The sequence below is a fragment of the Neomonachus schauinslandi genome, chromosome X (genome assembly GCF_002201575.2).
Source record: "Neomonachus schauinslandi chromosome X, ASM220157v2, whole genome shotgun sequence".
Classification (NCBI taxonomy): domain Eukaryota; kingdom Metazoa; phylum Chordata; class Mammalia; order Carnivora; family Phocidae; genus Neomonachus; species Neomonachus schauinslandi.
Genome location: NC_058419.1, coordinates 18,048,573 through 18,071,058, shown reverse-complemented (window position 1 = coordinate 18,071,058; position 22,486 = coordinate 18,048,573). Strand labels below are relative to the sequence as shown.

Sequence of the window (22,486 nt, the reverse complement as noted above, 5' to 3'; positions counted from 1 at the left end):
TGAAAAGGGGGATTTTATGAGGCTTCCCCCCTCCCACCGTCCTCTCCCCAGCCCTCCCATAATGCACGGGAAGGTACAGTTTTTACAACTTTGATCTTCCATTAGCAAATTCCTTCAAGTCAAAGGCACTTCACTTCCCCCTCGCTCTTGAGTTTTCAACAGTCATTTGAAATCTAAGCAGAAGCGGACGCGGTCCCGGGCGGGCGTGATTGCCCCCGCTGCCATCCCGGAAGCACTTCACGGGCAAATTTCTGTCCTCAGAAGCACTTCGTCTCACTGAACAAAACAGAAGCTGCCCGAACACATCTGAAAACCTGACTGACCCTCTAAGATCTCCTTGGATTGATCTTCCCCGCACTTCTCCCTAGAGAAAGCCAGCTGTGAGCATTAGTCAGCGTACAGAAGACCCTGGAAAGAGGAACAAAGAACAACCCCTGCGATGAGATGCTCAATTAAAGGGGGGAAGAAAACAAGTTCTACCAAATGTCAACATGGCTCGGTGTTCTCCCCTGAATTCAGCCAAGCTCCAGAGGTGGGGGGGGGGGGGCAGCTCTGGCTGAAGACTGGAAAATGGCAAGGAGCTAAGAATTCCTGAGATAGATCCCCACCCCTGCATCCATCCCCCCAAAACATAGGAGGCCTTCCTCATCTCCCTTATCTCTCCACCTCCTCAAGTCTGGCCATCCCAGATATAGTAGGTCTCAGCAAGCACAGGTGGGCTCCTTTGTTAAGGCAAAATCAAATGCCGAATCCTGAAGTGTGATACTGTGCGGTAGCGACAGCCACCCTAGGCGCTGTGACAGGACCAGATACAACCTACACCTGCCCCCCCACCGCCCCCCCCCCACAGGGAAGGCTTCAGTATCAGAAAGCTTACACGTCACCGAGAATGTGCACACACTAACCATCTACCAAACCCTGGCTGAAAGCAAGGCAAGAGAAATCAGAGAGAAAAGAGAAATTGCAGATAATCTTTTAGGTATGGGATTTTTAACAAATTGCTATCCAGGGTACAATAAAATCCTCAGTAATTCAAATGAAAAAAAAAGAATGTGAGCAGAGGATTTTGGACTGACTGGGCCCAGAACAGCAAATATTTTGACTAGAAAACATTGAGGTGTCTCATTGCCAGAGAATCTGAAACAATGGATATCAGGTTATTGTGGTTTTACCATAAATGACATGAAGAAGCTTAGCTGACTGTCTGGTCCAAGAGCCAACAGTCTTAGCCGGTCGGGTGCCTGACCAGCTAGTTAAGAGACTGGATGAACAAATGGATGGATGGATGGATGGATGGATGGCTAAATGGATGGATGGGTGGGTGGGTGGGTGGATGGGTGGATGGATGGATGGATGGATGAATGGATGGATGAGTGGATACATAGATGGATGAATGGATGCAAGGAAAGAACAGCATCTGTAGGCAGCCCTGTCTGCATGAGTTGGCCCCTAAGACTGGTCCACCACCACTCTAAGCCCTTGGCTCCTCAAGCCTCACATTGTTTTGCCCCTGCCTCTCCTCCTACCTAATATAAAGACAAATCTAGTAACAGATGGGGTTGTTGCTTTATCCTACATAGAAAGCTACAAGGATGAGCATCATCAGAAATGTATTTGAGAAGCATCATACTGGTTATGGTGTGTATAGAGAATGGAGTGGAGGGGACAGAGTTGGGGAGATTAGATGAAAGCTATTGCCATAGTCCCCACAAAAAAATGAGGAAGGGTTCCGCTAAAGTGGTGGCAACAGGAATAGAGATGAATGGTCAGAGTTGGGACAAAAGGGGTAGGGTCAACAAGGCTTGATGATGGACTAAATTTTGGAGATGAGGCAGAGGCCAGGGTCTAAATCCTTGCTATACAGACCAATAGCATCAGCATCACCAGGGAGCTTGTTAAAAAGGCAGAATGATAGGCCCACCCCAAACCTACTGAATCAGAATATGCATTTTAACAAGATCCCTAAGTGATTCGTGCACAGTAAAGTTTGAGAATGCTTTAGAGAACATTCAGGTTCTTTGGGAAGCTGGCTATGGTACCACCCAGTTAAAGACAAAACCGCATTTAGCTTTTGGAAGATTGGAGTTAATGATGCTTGAAAGTTATTTTGCTTATTCAACAAACATGAACTGACTACTATGGACAACGGCTCTGCGGAGACAGACATGAAAGACAGTTCCTGGCCTTAGGGAACTCACATCGGGTGAAACAAAATTTTTAAAAAGGCAATTTTATTATAGCATGATGCGTACCATGTTTGAGGTATTCACAGGCTACAAGTTTGGTACACTATTCAAAGGACGGTTCCAGCTTCCTACACTCGTCCTGGGCTCAAGAGCCAGCCAGGACCCCACCCGGGTGGGCTCAGGTTGAAGGGGGAAGTTATTCAGCCAATGAGAAGCCCACGTCATCCTTCAGCCAGACATGTCAATTACATATGGCCCTAGGGCTTCTTTCCTTCAAATCATGTGCTTGGATACCTCCAGGCGAACATTTTATGGAATGAATAATTTGGCTCAGATGCTGATGAGCAATCATTTCCATCGGCTGCCTTATAGGTCAAATCTCTGAAAAGAGTAAAGTCAGAAAGCTGTAGACTTAAGCAGCGCAGCATTCTAACAATTAAACGCTCTCAGAAACTCACTAGGCGGATTTGGAGAGTATCACTTTAGCTCAGCTAAAAAGGCTTTTCTCCATTCACCGGTACTCACTAATGCTGGTTGCCTCCATTTATCACACCCCTCCAGATTCAATTCATTACCAACAAGTGAGAAAAGGCCATTCAAGCCACTGGGCCATGGACCTTATCTAAATCAGACCATCATTTCAATGGCTCCCTTCTATTGGCAGAGTAATACTTTCCTCTTCCCTTTAACACCATCTTTTCCATCTGTTTACTGATGTCAATAACCCCTGTTATTTGGTCTACATATTTTCCTCCCCCAGTGATTCATTTCTTGACAATATACCGATACTTAGAAAACCACAGGCTACTTTATTTGAGAACAAGGTATTTCTCAACAGAACTCAAAGTGGTTTTAAGGCATGATCTAATTAGCAGTCCTGCATCTCTTTTTTTTAAGATTTTATTTTTCAGTAATCTCTACACCCAGCGTGGGGCTCGAACTCACAACCCCGAAATTAAGAGTTGCATGCCCTACTGACTGAGCGAGCCATGTGCCCGCAGTCCTGCATCTTTATGAGTTCAGTGACAGTGTTATTTTCCACTTCGCCATTAAGGAGGCTGAAGCAGAGAACACTTTAGGGGCTTTGTCCAGAGTCAGTGTGCTGAGCTGGGAATGGAACCTGGGAACGTTTACTCCAAGGGATACTGCCATCCACTGCAGGCCCTCCCACTATGTAACAGCATTCATAAATAGATTATTCAGATGTGCAATAAGAAAACAAATCTCTAGGCATCCGGAAACATCTGTAGAGCTCCATAAAACTTTTGCAGTACCTGGATTTCTGCAAAAAATGTAATTTTCCCCTCCAGCATCCAACACTAGTTTAATACTTTGCAAAGATGACGAGACTTCTTACTAGGTAACTATTCCGCAGTTAAAATTCATCATTGGGTAAAGCCTTGTTCTTCAGATGTCCCACATCATCAGAGGCAAGCTAAAATACCTAAAATCCTTCAGATATGGCACATTAGCTGAACTTCATCTCTTCCCCATATATCCAACTCAAGTTGGAAACCAAGAATATGGGACACAATGAAAGCCCTAATAATTGCAAGCTTTGACTAATATATGCAAAATTCAAATAATACCAATGTTTGGGGATCATTAAAACATTTCAAGCTAAAGCAAAGAACAACAATAGCTACAAAATCATAGAAGTTGATGCATTTTAGGTTTTACATAAGCATGTTTGAAACAGTGGATGAATCATCAAGAGATACCCTCAAATGTGTTCCTATAAGATTGCGGGGAAATATGGGCAGAATCAATCCTTGGTTAGCCTGAGATTCAGAACACAGACATATGGACACCAATAACTTAACGATATTCTTTGTTATTAGGGGAAAATGGGTTAAAAGAGTTACTTTTAAGTGAAGCAACTCATTCTGATATTAACAACACTCTCTCACTCCCCAGGATCCACACATTTCAGTTACACATTCTTGCTGTTCTTCCTCCCAGATACTTCCTGAAACCATTTACCCTTCCACGTGCCCCTAGCCCAGCCACCACCCCATCTGCCCTAGACTTCCAGTCTTCTAACTGGGTTCCCTGCCGTGTTCTCAGCCCTCTCCTGTCCCCTCTCCACAGAGCCGCCGAGGAGAGGAGTTAAAACACAAATCGGATCACGTTACTCCTCTGTTTGACTCCCCATGCCCTCTGACAGTGCTAAGGATAAAGTCCCCAATATGTTCCATGCCCCACAAGGCTCCATGTGCCCTGGCTTCTAGCTGCGAGGTCACGGATCTCATCCCAGCCCCTACGTACAAGCCCTACACGCTCTTGCAGCTACGCCTTTACTTGTGCTGTGTCCTCAGGCTTTCCCCTGTGCCTTGCCTGGCTGTCGAGCCTTGGGGACTCAGTCCGGGTGTCACCTCCAACAGCAGAGCCCTTGAGGGACCCTCCTCTCCATCCTCACAGCGACGTGTGCTCAGCTTCATGACAGTGCTGATCACCCTATTTGCTTACTGGCCGCCCCTCACTGGTCTGAGAACGCTCCAAAGTCAGTGTCTCTGGCACAGCCAGCTCTGTCATCCCAACACCCGACCCGGAGCCTGGCTCACAGGAGGCATTCGGTACATATGAGAAAGAGTCCAACCTAGTCAAAGTAGGTCGTGTTACCGGTCCTACATCTTAGCGTGAGACAGACAGTTTTTTGTTTCTGTTCATGCTGAGCTTGCGGCAGCAGACAGAAATGTCCAGCTCCCACATCATCCCAACTCTCCAAAACCAAATGCCTCCATAGGGAAAGGAAAAGGAGAGATGGATGCAACCAAAATAAGAAAAGGTGGGGGCATATTTAATTAAAAATAGTTGGACTTCAAGAGTCTGACCCCTGGAAATAAAGAAAACAGAGCCACTACAACGCTCGATGTACAGAGAAGTTGACTTAGTAACATGGGATTACTGTGCTAAAATCAGGAGTGTGCAACACACAGCCTCGATGCCTTAAACAGCCAACCCAGATCATCCGAGCAAACAGAAACCAGGTGAACTATATGTACTTCCAGTTCTGGACAGGGTGGAGTATACACATTTCTCTCTATTCCTCCAAGTAATTACAGATATGTATGGATACATTAAATAAGCATTAGAAGGCACTGAGAGGTAGAAAGAAAGATATATCATGCATTCATGCACACATCAGTCAGAAAAAAGCCTAAGTGGCTATGTTCATGTTAGATAAAACAGACCCTGGAACAAAGAAAATGACCAAAACCAAAGGGAGGATATTACATAATGATAAAAGAGTCAGTTGACCCAGAACACGTAGCAATCCCAAATCTGTCTGTAACAAACAACAGGGCTGCAAAATATATAAAGGCAAAACTGATGGAACGGAAAGGAGAAACAGACAAATCCACAATTATGACTGGGGACTCTAACACCTCTCTCTCAACAACTGAGAGAAACACTAGACAGAAAATCAACAAGGATATACAAAATCTCCACAATACCTTCAACCAACAAGACCTAATCAACATCGACCCAAGAGCAGGATCTAATGAACTCCACCCAACAACAGTAGAATTCTTCTCAAGTGCACTTCTAAATAATTGATGTTTAGGGACAATAATGTACTGCTGGCTTTGTAAAATATAGATGTAAATTTCATAACAGTAACAGCACAAAAAGGGAGATGAAGGAATAGATTAAGGGAAACATTTCTAGAAACATTCCTAACTATAATGTATTATATGAAGTCGATTCCGAAAAGTTACAATGTATACCTTAAAAATACATGAAGCAAAAACAGAATTAGAAAGAGAAATAGAAAATTCAATAATAATAGCTGGAGACTTCAATGCCCCAATTTCAATAATGGCTAGAACAAGTAGAAAAACAGCAACAAGGACACAGAAGTCTTGAGCAGTACAATAAACCAAGACTTAGCAGTCATCTATAGAACACTCCATCATCAACAGAACATAGTCTTCTCAAATGCACACAGAGCAATCTCTAGTACAGACCATATGGTAGTCCATAAAACACTTCTCGATATATTTTAAAAGACTGAATCACATAGCGTATGTTCTCTGACCACAGTGGAATGAAATTATAAATCACTTAAAGAGGATATTTGGGAAATTCATAAATATGTGGGACTCAAACAATGCACTCTTAAATAAACAATGATCCAAAGAAGAAAGCACAAAGGAAATTAGGAAATCTTTGAGATAAATTAAAATAAGACAAAACATACCAAAACTTACAGGATGCAACCAAAGCAGCTCTTAGAGAATATTTTATAGCTGTGAATGTAAAAAAAAAAAGAGAAAGATCTCAATCAATAACTTAATTTTCACCACAAGACACTGGAAAAGAAAAAGCACACTAAACCCAAAGCAAGCAGAAGAAAAGAAATATTACAGATTGCAGTGGGAATTGAGAGTTGGAAAGAATGGAGAAAATCAATGAAGCCAAAAGTTGGTTCTTTGACAAGATCAACAAAATTGACAAATCATAACCTAGACTGACAAAGAAAATAAAAGACTCAATTGCTAAAATCAAGAATGAAAGAGGGGACATAAGAACCATCCTTTAAAACTACAATGAGGGGTGTCTGGCTGGCTCAGTTGGTGGAGTGTGCGACTCTTGATCTCGGGGTTGTAAAGTTCAAGCCCCACGTTGGGTATAGAGACTACTTAAAAATAAAAAAAATTTTTTAAAAGATTTTATCCATTTATTTGACACAGAGAGACACAGCAAGAGAAGGAACACAAGCAGGGGGAGTAAGAGAAGCAGGCTTCCCATGGAGCAGGGAGCCCCATGCGGGGCTCGATCCCAGGATCCTGGGATCATGACCTGAGCTGAAGGCAGACGCTTAACGACTGAGCCACCCAGGCACCCCAAAATAAAATATTTTTAAAATGACTATACAGATGGATAAAATACAATTAAGATTCCAAAAATAAATCCATACACTGATGGTCAGTTGATTTTCAACAAAAGTACCACGGCAATTCATAAAGAAAAATGTCTTTTCAATGAATGACGCTGGGACAACTGATATCCACATGGAGAAGAATAAGTTGGGCCCCCTTCTGAATATATTAAAAGCCACTGGACTGTGTGCTTTAAAAGGGTGAATATTATGATGCATGAATTGTATCTAAATAAGGAAATAATTTAAAAATGTATCATAGACTTAAAAGTAAAAATTAAAACTACAAAATCTTTAGAAAAAACACAGGACAAAACCTTCAAGATCTAGGGCTAGGCAAAGAATTCTCAAACTTGACACCAAATCATGATCTGGACCACATCAAAATCAGAAATTTCGCTGTGCCTGGGCTCCTGGGTGGCTCAATCGGTTACTCAGCCAACTCTTGATTTTGGTTCAGGTCATGATCTCAGGGTCATGAGATCAAGCCCCCTCCCCCATCGGGGTCCACACTGGGTGTGGAGTCTGCTTAAGATTGTCTCTCTCTCTCTCCCTCTGTCCCTCCCCTCCTCACTCACATGTGCACTCTCTGTCTCTCAAAAAAAAAAAAAAAAAAAAAAAGGAAATTTTGCTCTGTCAAATGCCACATGAAGAAGATGAAAGGCAGGCAATGGACATAGAGAAAATATTTGCAAACAATGCATCTGACCAAAGACTAATATACAGAATTTATAAATAACACCCAAAACTCAACAGTTAAAGAAAAAAGAATCCCATCAGAAAACGGCCAAATAGCATGAACAGGCATTCCACCAAAGAGGATGCACAGATGGCTGGTCAGCATGTGAAATGATGCTGAATATCATCAGCCATCAGAGAAAGGTAAATTAAAACCACAATGAGATATTACTACACACCTATCAGAATGGCTAAAATAAAAAATAGTGACAACACCAATGCTGGCAAGGATAGGGAGAAATTAGATCACCCATGCGTGGCTGCTGGGAATGTGAAACAATATATAGTCCTTCTGTAAAAACAGTTTGGCAGTTTCTCATAAAACTAAACACATCATTACAAAGGACCCAGCAATTGCATTCTTGAGCATTATCCTAGAGAAATGAACACAGATCATTCCACAAAAGCCTATACATGAATGTTCATAGCAGCTTTATTCGTGATAGCTAAAAACTAGAATCAGCCCAGATGTCCTTCAACAGGTGAGTGGTTAAACAAACTGGGGTCCATACTTACCATGGAAGATTCTTCAGCAATAAAAAAAGAATGAACTGTTGATACAAGCAACAGCTTGGATGAATCTTGAGTGAATTACGCTGAATCATCAGAGGCACCCCAAACCAGCTCTCACCCCTAATCCAGCAGAACCATGGTGTCCCAGAATTCCAAGTTGACAGCCACCAGCGGCCCTGAGACATACGTGGTTACTATTACAGCTGGCAGTTTTCATGGCGCCACTGCCTCCCTCTAGGGCCCTGAAGCCTAATTGTGCAACTAATTGTCCCCAAAGCTATACCTGGGAAGGGGAGGTCTAAATCATTAAGAGGCAACCTGCCATTTAATTATGGCAATAATTTATCTTTTTTCCCCCCCAATGGTATGTCTCTTCCTCAGACCCAACTTGAGCTTCTGACGTTTCAGTTGGAACTCCCACCATTTTGTGAATATTTCTACCAGCTTGAAATTGTGGGAGAACATTCGTCTTCTTCCTTCTAGGTTTCTTGTGCTAAGCCAAATTCAGAGACCAAGAGCCAAATAATTGAGCTGTGCATACCTTAGGCTTTGTGGCACTCAGATCTCTCCATCTTTGCAAGCTCGCTACATACAAGAGTTCCTCTCCGTTAACCAGACAGAGCTGCATCCCAGAGTCAGACCCCAGCAAATCAGAAAGAGCTGGATTTCGTGGTCCTTGGCCTGTCTGCGGTCATCATGGAAACCGGACCTCCGTGACATTCTCTAGAGAAGATATTCCCAGCCAAAGGTCACAACCTGAGCCCCCACATCCTGTCCCTAGACACTAGAACCTATAAACTGCCTACAATGAATAGTGGTTACATCACCATGATTGAAAAGCAAAACAAAAAATGACATTCAATGGGGAGCACCGCAATCGTGCTCATTCCAATCCAACTATATTTTTTTAAAAGGGGAGAGACTGTCAATGTAACTGCTCACTTCCGTGCATGCAAATCCCATATGCAGCCTTTCACTTAGCATTCAGCTGAACTCCAGAAAATCATGAACCACTTTCCTACAATAGGGGTAGATGAGGTGCCTGCCACACAGGACTCCTTCCTTGAGATGAGCTAAGCTCATCTGGCTTCACTGAACAGTCTAGCTAAGCCACATACATACCTTTAGCGCCCATGTCAAAAGTATACCCCCTCTCATACAGGAGAAACTGCTGCAAACCCATGTGTGATTTCAATCTCATCATAATGGATCTTGTGACATCCAGGTCTCTAAGGCCCTCGGTAATAATTTTTCAAGGCCATCTGGAATAAATAGAAGTCTCACTCAAAGCTGCATGTATGCAAATTTCTGCACTTTAAATGGATTCTGTCCTTAAGTGCATAAACCAAAAAGCATGGAAGCAATTGGATTAGAAAAGCAAGGGTTTTTTTTTAACCCCCCTCTAATTGGCATTAAGTCACCAAACATTGTCAAACACATATCACTTGCTTAATTACTTTGTGTGCACATGTGTATATCTTTATAACTTCATAAACATATAAATGAGAGGGAGATATGCAGATTTAATGTACACCCATATGGTTATAAATACAAAAGCTGCCAGAAGATTGTAAAATGCTATACTAAAGCTGAAATGATATCTTTTTTATCTTTTGCTTTGCTTCCAAGTCACAAAGAACAAACTAAGAGTGGTAGATGCTAAGCATGGATCCCTACCTAAAAGGAGAAATATGCACAGGCCATTTTGTTCAATAACGCAAAATATTAAAAAAAAATACCTTGCTTCAGGTCCACAGTCACATATTAGCGTAATTGTCTTTCATTAATCTTATGGTGTGTTTATGTGTAAAATCATTTCTACGTGTCCATTAAAGTTCGTATTGAAGTGACTTTTCATAAACAGCCTACTATGCATCATTCACCCCAATATGCTTCATTTCAACATTGCTTTCATGAGTTGGAGTTGACCTATTACGCTCCTAGAACATACTGTACCACCCTCAGCAAAACCAATCACGAAAATAATAAGTAGTTTTGCCTCTTGTGTATCTAGTAAATAGGCTCCATTTTCCAACCTTCGGGATGTCATGCCAGCTAATCTTCTACTTAGCAAAGTCTCAGCAGTGAGGTATCTGCCAAGATGGCCACCATTCCAAGGTCACACTGGCCTCTGGTTATCGTGGGCGTCTTTTTCCCATGCTTCCAATGCCGTCAACCTAATTTCTTGGCCACCCGCATTAATGTCTGCCAGGCTGGTAGGCCCATGCTAATTTACATATTCTCTTTTCCAAAGCCACCTCTTCCAAAAGAGAGAGAAGTGTGACTCCTCTCTTCGTGATGAGCCCCCGGGGATGAGAGCAGGCTTCAGGATTCATCACTTGGTTTTGGAGAAAGTGTCCTTATTTGACTGGCTCCTTGTGTTTCGGAGCTATATGAACTGATCTGGCCAAACTCGTTCACACTGCCCTCCAAAGGCTGTGTCTACACAGACCAAACGCAGCAAAAGAAAGCAATGGTCATTTATAGAAACAGGCTGCGGTCAGAGCAGTGCAACTGACATTGCTAATGAACCAACTGCCAACATTCCAGAAGGACTAAGATGCTTTGGCCTCTTACAAATCTTATCAAGTGTGTGCACCATATTTTAAGTCCACATGGGGCATAAATTAAAATAGTTAAAGTCCTCATTTTCCTTATCTGAAAAAAAAAATCTTTCCTCTAACGTAACTCCTTTCTTTTTTTATTTCCCCTTAAACAGCATTCTTCTGTGTACATCAGTGTCGAAAGCATTTGCAGTATCTTGGATATCTACTTTTTTTTTTATTGTTGGATATCTAAATCTTTATTTAAGAAGGGGCAAAAAGAGCTGCAGAATTCACCCTTAAAGAGTAATTTTTACTGAACTTTCTAAAAGATGCTTTGAAAAACAAAATCAGTTAACAGGTCTCCATTTTACTTAGCTTGTATAGTAGACACGGCCAAAAAACGGGTAGAGGCTTTTGGAAATTTGTCTGCAAATTTAGCAGACATTAAAACGTATCAGACAGGACATGTAACCCAGCTGATTTTAATTGCCAGCTCCAATATTCGCTGGCTGGGTAGATTTGGGCCCAATTCTCTGGTTTTGTTTGTTTGTTTGTTTTTTAACTTTCAATGGGTTTTTAAAACATCTACCTTACAGGGCTGTTTTGAGGATTAAATGAGAAAAATACATGATCTGCCCTTGGCATAGGCCCTGGCTTAATAAGTACCCCAAAATCTTAATAGGTCTTCAGGGAAAGTCAGGTCAAGCTACCTGGGTCAAACCATCACTTTCCAGTACTTCTCTTTGACAAAGTCTTGGAGTTCTACACTCTTGCATATGAATTAGGAAGCCTGATGTGGTTGGTGAAGGATTGGCGATACTTCCAAATATATCAGACTACTAATGTTCCTTCTCATGCACTCAGATAGAGCCTGATCCCTTGTTCCTGCCTGACTGGTTACAGCATCTAGTGACTAAGCACTGCATGGGCAGATCGTATGGTCTGTAAGATATTTACTCACTGAAGTTTTTCCAGACTAACTTTACAGCTTAGTATATGGTCTATTTTTACAAGCGTTCCATATGTGCTTGAGAAGAATGTGCGTTCTTCTAATTGGGTGCAGGTCCACTGCACTGAGCTTGTTAACCAAATCTTCTGTATCCTTACCCATTTTTGTGTTTTTTTCATCTGTCAATTTCTGAAAGTGGTTAGCAGATTTTACAATGTCTCCTTATAGCCCTGTCAATTTTTGTTTTATATATTTTAAAATGGTATTAAGTGCGTACGAGTTTAGAACTGCTATCTGAAAAGTGGAACTTTTTGCCATTATTCAGTGATCCTGTTGATCCCCAATAAAGGTTTTGCTTCAGTCTATTTGTCTGATACCAGTTTAACTACTTCAGCTTCCTTCTGGTTAGTATTTGCATAATATATCCTTTCCAATCCTACCTATATCCTTATGTATTAGCTTTGTCTCTTATACACAGCACTTACCTGGATTTTCTATTCTCCTCCAGTGTGATACTCTGTGTCTTTCAACTGGGGTTTAGTCAATTTCTATTTATTTATAACAACTGAGAAGCTGGCTGCCAAGATCAAAGGACCTGTTTAAAGTATCTCTGAGTTTCCTGGCTGTAACTGGTTACCCTGGTCAATTTCTAAATACTCTGCTTGCAGTCATTCTCCTGTGGGAAGTTAGCAAAAGTCCAATGATCTCCGTCAGTGAATTGGAGCTGGTACTATACTGAAGACTTGTCTTTATTAGTACAGTTATGGGAGAAAGTCAATGCAAGGAATGGTGCACACAGACCTAATCCATTTGATGTAAATCAATGCATTACACATTTCAATTGCTCTGTATTCCTTCAGAAAAGTGCATGGAAGTGATTCATTAGAACTAAACTCTTCACAAGAAACAGACCAATTCTCTTAGGCTCACTAGGGCATCTCTGCTAGTAAAATTTAAAAAGCAATCAAACTGAATAAGAAGTCCTTTTTGCAGACATTTACATCGGGGAAGAACATGATTCTTGACAATTCAGAGTAAATGAAGTGCAAATTATTCTCTTATAATATATCCCAGAATTGAAGCTTAAATTGTGGCTAAAAAAGAATCCACAGTTTAATCAGAAAAATATATTTATTGGAAATTCCCATGAGCTCCTATTTGATACATTTATATCATAGGATAACAAGTTCGTAACTATTGCTAAGTTATAAATATGAAATTTATGCAGAATTTGCATGTATTGAATTTTATTTTGAATTTGCAAGTGTGCCTATATTTGAATATTTATAATATTCCAGAAAAAGCACAGTGGAATGTGCAAGACAGATTTATTTAGTGTAATGCTCTGAAATGTGTCAAAGTCTTCAACACTGTTCTTAGAGGCAAAATGGCAGAAATAACAAATGGGATGCAATAAGACCAACAGAATAATCTGTGAAGTCCAATACCCAGTAAAACTAGAAAAGCTCTTTTGCCAATAAATATTTTACTGAAGTTAGACAAATATTTCTGGAAGCTTACAATGGCATTGTATTAGAAGATATAGACCATTAGTTGGATTCTTCATTATGCTTTAAGGGAAAAGAGAACATTCCCACCCATACTTTTTTTTCCCCCTAAACTCAGTGACTAGATATCTTATTTTATTTGTCATGGAATGTCAATATTAGCTTTTCCACTGTGAAGCACATTCTTTTTTTTTTTTTTTAAGATTTTATTTATTTATTTGAGACAGAGAGAATGAGAGAGAGAGAGAGCACATGAGAGGGGGGAGGGTCAGAGGGAGAAGCAGGCTCCTCACCGAGCAGGGAGCCTGATGCGGGACTCGATCCAGGGACTCCAGGATCATGACCTGAGCTGAAGGCAGTCGCTTAACCAACTGAGCCAGCCAGGCGCCCGTGAAGCACATTCTTTACGCTGTCAAAATAACTAGTACCTAGAACGGAGTTTTAGCAGAGTTTCAACAGCCGGATTATGCACCTCAATGTATCTAGTAGCCCCTCAGATATCCAGAGCAGTTGAGGAATGAAGTGTTCTAAGCAACTTAATGCATAATTTATAAATTTAATTCATAAGTATATTCATTAATTTATAAGCATAATTTAATTTATAGTTAACCAGGGGAAATGCCCTTACGAAGGAAAACTGCTCTGGGAGGAGGCTGCCCCAGCAAAGTGGACTCCCTTTCTCTCCAGAATGAGGGCAACTCGAGCACCAACTGACCTAAACTCTCAGTGGTGGCTGTTTAGAAAGAGCCCCAAGACTTGACTCTTATAGCCAGACCATTAGCTCTGGTATCTGCTCACTTGGAAAGAGGCTCATGAAGATTCAAAGTCCAGGCTGCCTTGGGTGGCTCTGGCCAAGCCGAGCAAGTCTTATTATTTCCAACTGCGTGCCATTATTAATTTCCTGTCCCACTTAATTTTTAAACAGAGAAGAAACAATAGCCATATACTCAAATATCTCTATGATGTACTGGTGTAAGCGTTCCATGGTTTCTTTGGCGTATGATAACAGCCACTCATCAAAAAAATCAACAGCCGATTCCTGACTTATCACCTCCGCCTTTCAGTCTGAAAGTTTATTTAGCTGAGACTACTCTCCTCATTAAGAACTCCCCCAGATACTGGGGCGCCTGGGTGGCTCTGTCAGTTATGCGTCTGACTTCGGCTCAGGTCATGATCTCTGGTCAGGGTCCTGGGATGGAGCCCCGCCCCATCTCCACTCTGCAGGGAGCCTGCTTGTCCCTGCCCCTCCCTCTCTCCCTCTCCCCCTCCCCCTCTCCCCCTGCTCTCTCTCTCTCTCTCTCAAATAAATAAATAAAATTTTTAAAAAAAGAACTCCCTAGATATCAAGAAGCTAATGAAATAGCCAGCCATGGTCTTCAGGAACCAAAAAGTTGACATGAGTATAATTTATCACAGCCATGATAAAACATCATTTTAAAAACTGTTAATGTTTACTTTTATTATAAAAGTAGTGCATACTCATAAAGGAAATGCAAAACCCTCAGAGAAGCAGAATAAGAATAAACCGGGGCGCCTGGGTGGCTCAGTGGGTTAAATGTGTGCCTTCGGCTCAGGTCATGATCCTGCCCAGTGGGGAGCCTGCTTCTCCCTCTGCCACTCCCCCGCTTGTGTGTGCGCTCGCTTGCTCTCTGTCAAATAAATGAATAAAATCTTTAAAAAAAAGAATAAGAATAAATCACGAATTGATTTACTAATATCCTGGTATTTTTCTTTCATTCTTTGTCTTTTACGCTTAGGTTGGGAGGAATGGGAAGATGTTTTTGTGTGTGTGTCTCTCCGTCTCTCCCTCTCCCCACTCCCTCTCTCTAACATAGCTGTAGTTATACTGGGTCCATAATTGTCTATCTCTTTTTCCCTTAGCTTTAAATCACCAGCAATTTTCCATACTCTCTGAAAAGACATTTAAATGATTTTCTAATAATCCTTCAAGTGGATGTACTGAGATTCCTTGAACCATTCTCCTCTATGTGGATGTCCAGATTTTTCCAATTTGTTGCATTTATAAAGAACTCCAGCTAGCCTCCCAGTGATAATTATATCATCCTATACTTACCCCCCCATGGAATTTCTCACAATTTTAAGCCATTAATTGTTGGTTTCATGTCTATCTTTCCCACTCCATGAAGGCAGGAACCACAACAGGGCCCCCAGCACATAGCCCAGTGATAGGGGACACAAAGTAATTATTTGTTGATTAAAAAGTGAAGAAATAAATGAGTGAGGGAATGAAAAACACATATAGGATTATGGTTTTCAGTAAAATCCTGAAAAAGAAATTTCGGGTCAAAGAAAGAAATATTTTTAATCTTCTCCATTTATGTTATCTAATTTATTTCCAAAAGAATCCTTCAAATCTATATGGCCACTAACGATGTATGAGAATTATGGGATTGATGGTGGTGGTGATGTATGTTGAGGTTTTTTATTTTATTATTATTATTTTTTAATCAGGGCTAATTAGAGAGGCAAAAGGTGTTCCTACACGTAATGACTTAAAGTTGCATACCTTTATTCCCAGTGTGACTGAACGGTTTTTCCACATCTGCAAACTAGTTGTGGGTCCCCTGCCGTAACTTGTCTGTTCATATCCTTTGTTTTTCTAATCAATTTGTAGGAGTCCCTTATACAAAAAAGATGTCATCTTTTTCTCTGTTTTATTTGTTGTGCCTATTGTCATCAGTTTGACAATATGCCATTTCATTTTGGCTACTTTTTGACAGATGAACAGTTCTCGTTTTTATGCAATCTATCTTTTCCTCCCTTCAAACATCCTTTGCCTTGGCTAAGAGTCCCACGTGTGAGTTGCAGCTATCATTTAAATAACAATGCCAATTGTGAAAGCAGATTAACTGGGTTCACAGACTCCCAAATACACAACGAAGCCCTCATCTGCCCCAGAGTGGTTTTCCCTTCCCTACGAGTCCGGGCAACATAGACCGGCCACAACTCTGTAGTATGTATGGTGCCCACCCCACCCACACTAGATCCCCTTCTCGACCTCTCTGATTTGATCACTGGTACCACCTCCACTCCAAACTAGAAATCAGGGAGGGGCATTCAGCTGGCCTCCAGCCTTTGTTTCCTTTTGTATTTCTTACATTCCTTCCATCCAAGGGCTTCTCCTACTCACTGGGGTTCAACTTCCTCATTGCCATCCCAGGACCTCGACCATGAGGCCTCACCCCACCTCCCTCCTTCACCCTGTCCCAACCATGACCTTCTCAGTTCTGGCCAGCCCTGGCTAGGTGAGGCTGCTGAACCGCACGATGCCAGGAGGATGCCATGCCCACCCACAATGTCTCTTTTCTTCTAAATACAGCCCACCTATTCCCAGACGTGTTCCTGAATACATCTCGCCTTTTTCTGGCCTGTTCCTCATTGTTTAGAAGGAATGGGCCTGAGAAAGTATCTTGGTTAAATCTCCCATTCTACAGAGGGGGATGGACCTGCCCCAAATCACAAGCCCCCCCCTTCACCTCTACCCCCACTCTGACCCACAGTTCTGCACTTTGCCCTCTAATCTTTATGGACTTGAGGCTGAAGACGGTGACCTTGGCTTTTCTGGCTTTCTCTAGGCTCTAACCGCCCCCAACTTCTAGCACTGTGCAGAGGTCACAATTCTTCAGAGTTTCCTGATTAGACATCAACTTCCCCATAAACAGATGGGACTTTTCTCTGTGTTTCACTATATTCCTGTAAAGGTGTGACATTTTAAAGACATGCTTGATATTCAAATCATTTCCAAACAAAATTCATCTCCTTTATTAAATGTCTAAGATACCAAATTATTTTGTTCTGCCGTAAACTCTGCGAGAGCAAGGATGACATGCCTTCCCTGGAAGATAATGGGCAGTTTCACAAAATTTTGTTTAATGAATAACGATGGAAAAGATGACTAATCTTTAATGTCACTTCATACTACTGAAGTTGACGACAGACATCTATAAAAGACAAGCTCTGACATTCTTCTTGCTGCACAACACCACTTCTCTAAAATTACTATTAAGAAATGCTAAGTCTGAAGAGCCTTTTATACTACCCCGAGAACTGAGAGGTTTTTAAATTTTATTTTATTTATTTATTTGAGAGAGAGAGAGAGAGAGAGTTCATGCAGTGGGGGGGGGGGGGGTGGGGGGGGGCAGAGGGAGAAGGGCGGGGCTCCATCCCAGGACCCTGAGATCATGACCTGAGCCAAAGGCAGACACTTAACCCACTGAGCCACCCAGGCAGCCACCCGAGAACTGAGAGTTTTGTCAGGACTCTGACAACACGTCTGCCATCCATGCGGCAATGCTAACAAATCCTGCCCAGGTTCGACAGATGTGACAGCGAGTTTCTCCCCTTCTCCTGCGAAACAGGTGGGAGAGTATAGCAGCTCCTCTCAAAGGCAGCTGAAGAAATGCACGCTGGGCGATGAAGCTGCCCCCCGTGAGAGCCAGGTGGCCCACAGCCCGAAGGGCCACAGGGTGGCATCGCTGCAAGCCAGACCTATCAGCCCGCCTCACTGCCAAATCCCAAACGGGAAGGAGTGTGAGTGTGGGCACGGGAGGTGTGATGGGCACAGGCACCATGGGGTTCCTGCGAAGATGGAGCTCGTTCAGAATAAAGCCACCTTTTTGGAAGAAAGGGAAAGAAAAAGAGAGCTTTTCTCCCTATAAATGCCTTTTAGTCCTTTCCCGTCAGGGATAGCCTACTGGATTTTAGATGACAATTAATTACTCTTCCGTATGGCTGCTGGAAAATTCAGAGACACTCAGAGTCTAGGATGCAACAGGAATATCATGCTCAGAGCCTCTGACCTGTAGAACCACAGAACCCGGCCCATGCCCCCTGTGTGTGCCAGCCAACACAGTACCTGGCACAGAAAAATGAGGCCAGTGCACGTTCCCTGTGCCCAATTCGGAATTTCTCCCACAGACAGAGTGGTGCTCTGGAGTTGGCTACAAACAGAGGGAATTTGGCCTGAGAAAAGCCTGCAGAATTTGGGAGTTTTAACAGCTGGTAAGCAAGAATGTTTTGATACATTTTCAAAAAATGGTCTTAGAAATTCTAGAATGAGCAGGACCCTTCTCTGACCCCAAACAACATATTGGTAGACAGATGCATGAAATGCAATTTCTAGTTTCTGTCTTCTTCTTTTTTTTTTTTTTGAGAAATATTATTCTCAAAAATAAACAACTTGAACCTTTTGCCAGCCCAGCATTCTCCGTCTTTGTCCTCACCAGGCAACGTGCTCACAGTCCTTTCTATTCAGCAGTTATATATCACCCGAGCCCGCTGCCATCCCCGGAGGCAGGGAAGCATGGCCAAAGTAGCACTGGGAGCAGGATTCAGGGTCTTGGCTTGCAGCCACGATGGCCTCTCACACCCCCTGTCATGTGGATAGATGGCTGTGAGTCAGAAGGTGGCCCTTGTTGCTGCTGGGCTCTCCTACTGATGCTTATCCACCAGGCCCCCAAGCGTGCTCCTACCCTGTGCAGCTTTGTGGTGATTTCCAACATGGCAGCCACCCAGCCACGAGAGCCCACTCACCCACCCACCCCCAGGGAGCAGAGAGCCTCAGGCAGCTAGAAATCTCTTCTCCCCGCCAGGGGTGTGGCAACCCCGGTCCGATCCAGGACTCCCTCTGTGAGCATCACTACCACGAAATGCCTCACTGTGCTTGGGCCAGGACCCCGTTCATCAAGGCGCACTCAAGGGAGCAGACAGAACCGAAGCAAGATTCCTGCCGGGCCACCCCAGAGCTCGACGACCTTGAGAAAGTCCGGCAACCCCTTTGGCCTTCACTCTCATCTGATAAATGGGGATACTTTTGCCCACAACACCCTCTCCCCAAAGATACTGCAAGTTTATGGCGAAATACCAGAGATAAGTGGATGTGAAAGCTCAGCAGACACTGGGATGCACACTCCATACATACAAGGCCTGGACAGGCTCCAGTCCAAGGTCACACAGCTGGTTCATGGCCGGCCTGCAGCGAAGGCCCAGGTGTCAGGACTCCCAGGCCAAACAGGCGCGGCCCACTGTACCCCTCGGTTCAGCGGAGCACAGAGACCACCAGCTGGCCCAGAAGGCCACTCCGCGCGGGAACTCCGCACGGCTGACTCTCATGTCCCGAGGCGGGCTCCTCACCCCCACGTGGCACTGCTGCCCCCGTGTCTCGATTTTCACCACACACACACTCACACACACACACTTCACGCATACCTTCACTCCTCTAGAGTATCAGCACTCACTGAACTGGTCCTGAAGGCGGGGATGTATCAACACCCTGGGAAATTCTGGAACCCTCAAGCTACCGCTATTCTTCAAGATGAAGATTTCTGGAGGTGGGTGGAAATTAATGAAATAAAAAGATGCCCTTGGGGTGGCAATGTGTTTCTCTGGCAAATTTTATTTCATTTGTGCAAACGGTGTAAGATCCGGTAACTCTTGACTCTTTAAAAAGTGGTTCTTCTTCGATTAGACTAGATGGCACTGTGGTATCACCCTTTTACGACTAAGTGAAATCTCATTTCACGTCAGATAATGCCGCTCCGATTTGGGACCATCCAAAAGGGTGAACCCTCCCCTTGAGGATACTGGTTATCTAATGGAAATTTTCTGAGGGAATGTGCCAGAGGATAGTGGCCACCAAATACATAATCGGGACCACATTTGTAAGGTGTGTTTGGGGACGGCGTCACACCCCGATCTACATGTCCAGAAGGATTTTCAAAGGCGCATGTGTCCTGTGGAGCTCTACGCCTACAAGCTCCAGCAGCAAGTGAGATTATTTTCAATATTGCCGAATTGTTTGGGATCTTCTTAAATAAACCCCAGTATCTTAAGGTGACAATGACTTACACAATTCTTACAATGGACTGAGGCGACAACCTTCCTGGAGCCAAGGTTCTCTTAGGATGGAAAAAAGAAAATCTATTAGGGCTGTAAAGGCACTGAACATTCAACAGATTCTGCCAGAATCCCAGCATTCCAGAAAGGCCACCGTAAAGTGAGGGAAAGGAGCGTGAGCAGGGGTGAGCAGAGAGTCAGAGGGCTCCATTTGCTTGCGTCTGGAAAGAAGAAACTGCACTGGCTTTTGCATTCCAGGAGCCCTCTGCAAGGCATCTCCTTGTCCAAGGCACAGAGTAACCTGCGGCGGGGTGAGGGGGGAGGGATTGGAGCGGTTGAGGCAGCGGAGGTAGGAGTTGGGAGCGGGTCCAGGTAGGCAGCTGCTGAAAACAGGGCCCCTGGGGTCGCCTGATGGAGAGGCAGTGAGCACGGCTCACAGCCGTGTCCTTGCCTGCTCAAAGACCCTTCCAGAGGCCCCCTGGCAATTAGACTCATCCAGTCCATCCCCTGGACTCGCCGGCCCGGCCCTGATGTGTTTTAGGGACAGTGGCGTAATCGGGGCCCTGGCTGGAGCAACTCCAGCCCAACACGCCCTTCTCCCCCTCCCCCTTTTATGGCACTCCGTGACCTCCAGCAACCGGGCATTGCGCGGCTGCATGAAGGAAAATGCCCTAGCTTCAAAAGCAACTGGCTACAGGCTCTTCATAAATCACCATTTTCCGCATCAGCCCCGGGGGTTCCCAGCGCGTGAGCTGCCGGTCCCCCACGCTGGGGCTCAGGATTTGTACATGTACATCTGGAGAGGTTTCTCAAGAGCGAACCCCACACGGGGTCGGGGCAGCGTCCCAGCTCGCCCTTCGGCACGCAAGGTGCCCCCTCGCACTCGCAAAGCGCTGCGGATGGCCCGAGTGCTGCCAGGAGTGGGGGGTGTAAGCTGGGTCCCACCAGCTCTCTCCGAGTGTCCCCAAACAGCGGCAGAGGAACACCCACTCGCCCAGGGAGAGCAGAACCAGAGGACAGAAAAGAGAGTGGCAAAAGTCAAGGAAAAAGAGAAAAATCAGAAAGGGTAAAAGAGAAAGAACGAGAAGCAAAGTGAGAAGAGAGGGAGAAGGCAAGAGCGAGCGGCCAGGGACCGACATGTACGGGAGCAAGAGAAAGAGAGAAAGCAGATAGACGAAGTGAGAAAAGGAGGTGGGGGGAGAATGCGGGAGCGGGAAAAGGAAGAGAGGGCAGAAAGGAGGCTTCGGAACCGGGGTGCAGAGAGAGACAAGAGGGACTCAGGGACCTCACACAGAGAGACCGGTTCTTGCCGGCGCTCCAGCGCTGAGTCCGCGTGCGGTACCCTGTCCCGGCGGCGGCCGAGGGGGGGCGCTCGTTCGGGGCCTCCCGGCCGCCCCCCTCCCGCCCCCCGCACGCACTCCCAGCCACCGAGCAGACCAACCCGCCGACAGACAGACGAGCCGTCCCGGGCCGCAGCGGACAGGCTTCCTGCGGCCGCCACGGCGCCGTGAGCGTGCGCGCCAAGGAGTCTGGCGCCCTCCCAGTCCGGGCGCACCCGCCGGGCCCAGAGGTGCGCACTGGGGTGCCGGCAGCGGCCAGCCGCGCCTCCCCGCCCTCCGCCCGCCCAGGCCCAGGTCCGCTCCCGCGCTCCAGGGCCCCGCTCGGCCGCGGGCGCGGCGCACTCACCTGGACGGTCTCAGTCTGGCGTCGCGCTTGCCATCCACCACGGCGGGCACGCAGCTGGTGAGCTCGGTCCAGTCGGCGTGCAGCCCGCAGCTCCAGCCCGTGGAGAACCTGGAGAAGAGCCAGGTCTCCCGCTTACCCGGCCGGTGGCAAGTGCATTTCTTCTGACCCACGCGGCACTCGCACGGCTGCTCCAGCTGGATGTTGCGCACCAGGTGGCGGCCGAAAGTGGTGCCTCCGGTCTTCTGAATGTGCAGGAACACGATCAGGTCATCGCCCTTGATGTCGAAGTCTACCTTGCGCAGGAGGTCGCGGCGGCTGAAATTGTAACGGGGCACGAACCTGGCGGAGCTCTCATCCTCCGAGCGGTACGGGTCCGGCATCGGGGAGCTGAATGCCTGCAGGCGGAGGAGCTGACATTCTGTGCCGGGGCACACGTACTGGAGGACGATCACGGCAAATAGGAAGAGCATCACCAAAGCCAGCAGCAGCTTGTTGGATTTCTCATCCATGTTCCCGACGCTGGGGGAAACCCAAGCTCGTTACGTCAATCCCGCAGTTCAGCCCGCGCTCGCCGTGCGCCCGCACCGCCCCCCCCCCCCCGCGCCCCCCCCGCCCCCCCC

The 22,486-nt window shown here is 45.1% G+C and overlaps 1 protein-coding gene across 2 annotated transcripts in view; it reads right to left on the bottom strand.

The window, feature by feature from the left end:
• HS6ST2 (heparan sulfate 6-O-sulfotransferase 2) overlaps nucleotides 1-22,486 on the bottom strand; it is a 283,702-nt gene that overhangs the window by 260,091 nt on the left and 1,125 nt on the right. For both annotated transcript variants that reach the window (XM_044911807.1, XM_044911808.1), the window contains exon 2: nucleotides 21,867-22,385. In XM_044911807.1, the coding sequence (XP_044767742.1) occupies nucleotides 21,867-22,385 (519 nt within the window). The remainder of the gene's footprint in view (nucleotides 1-21,866; nucleotides 22,386-22,486) is intronic.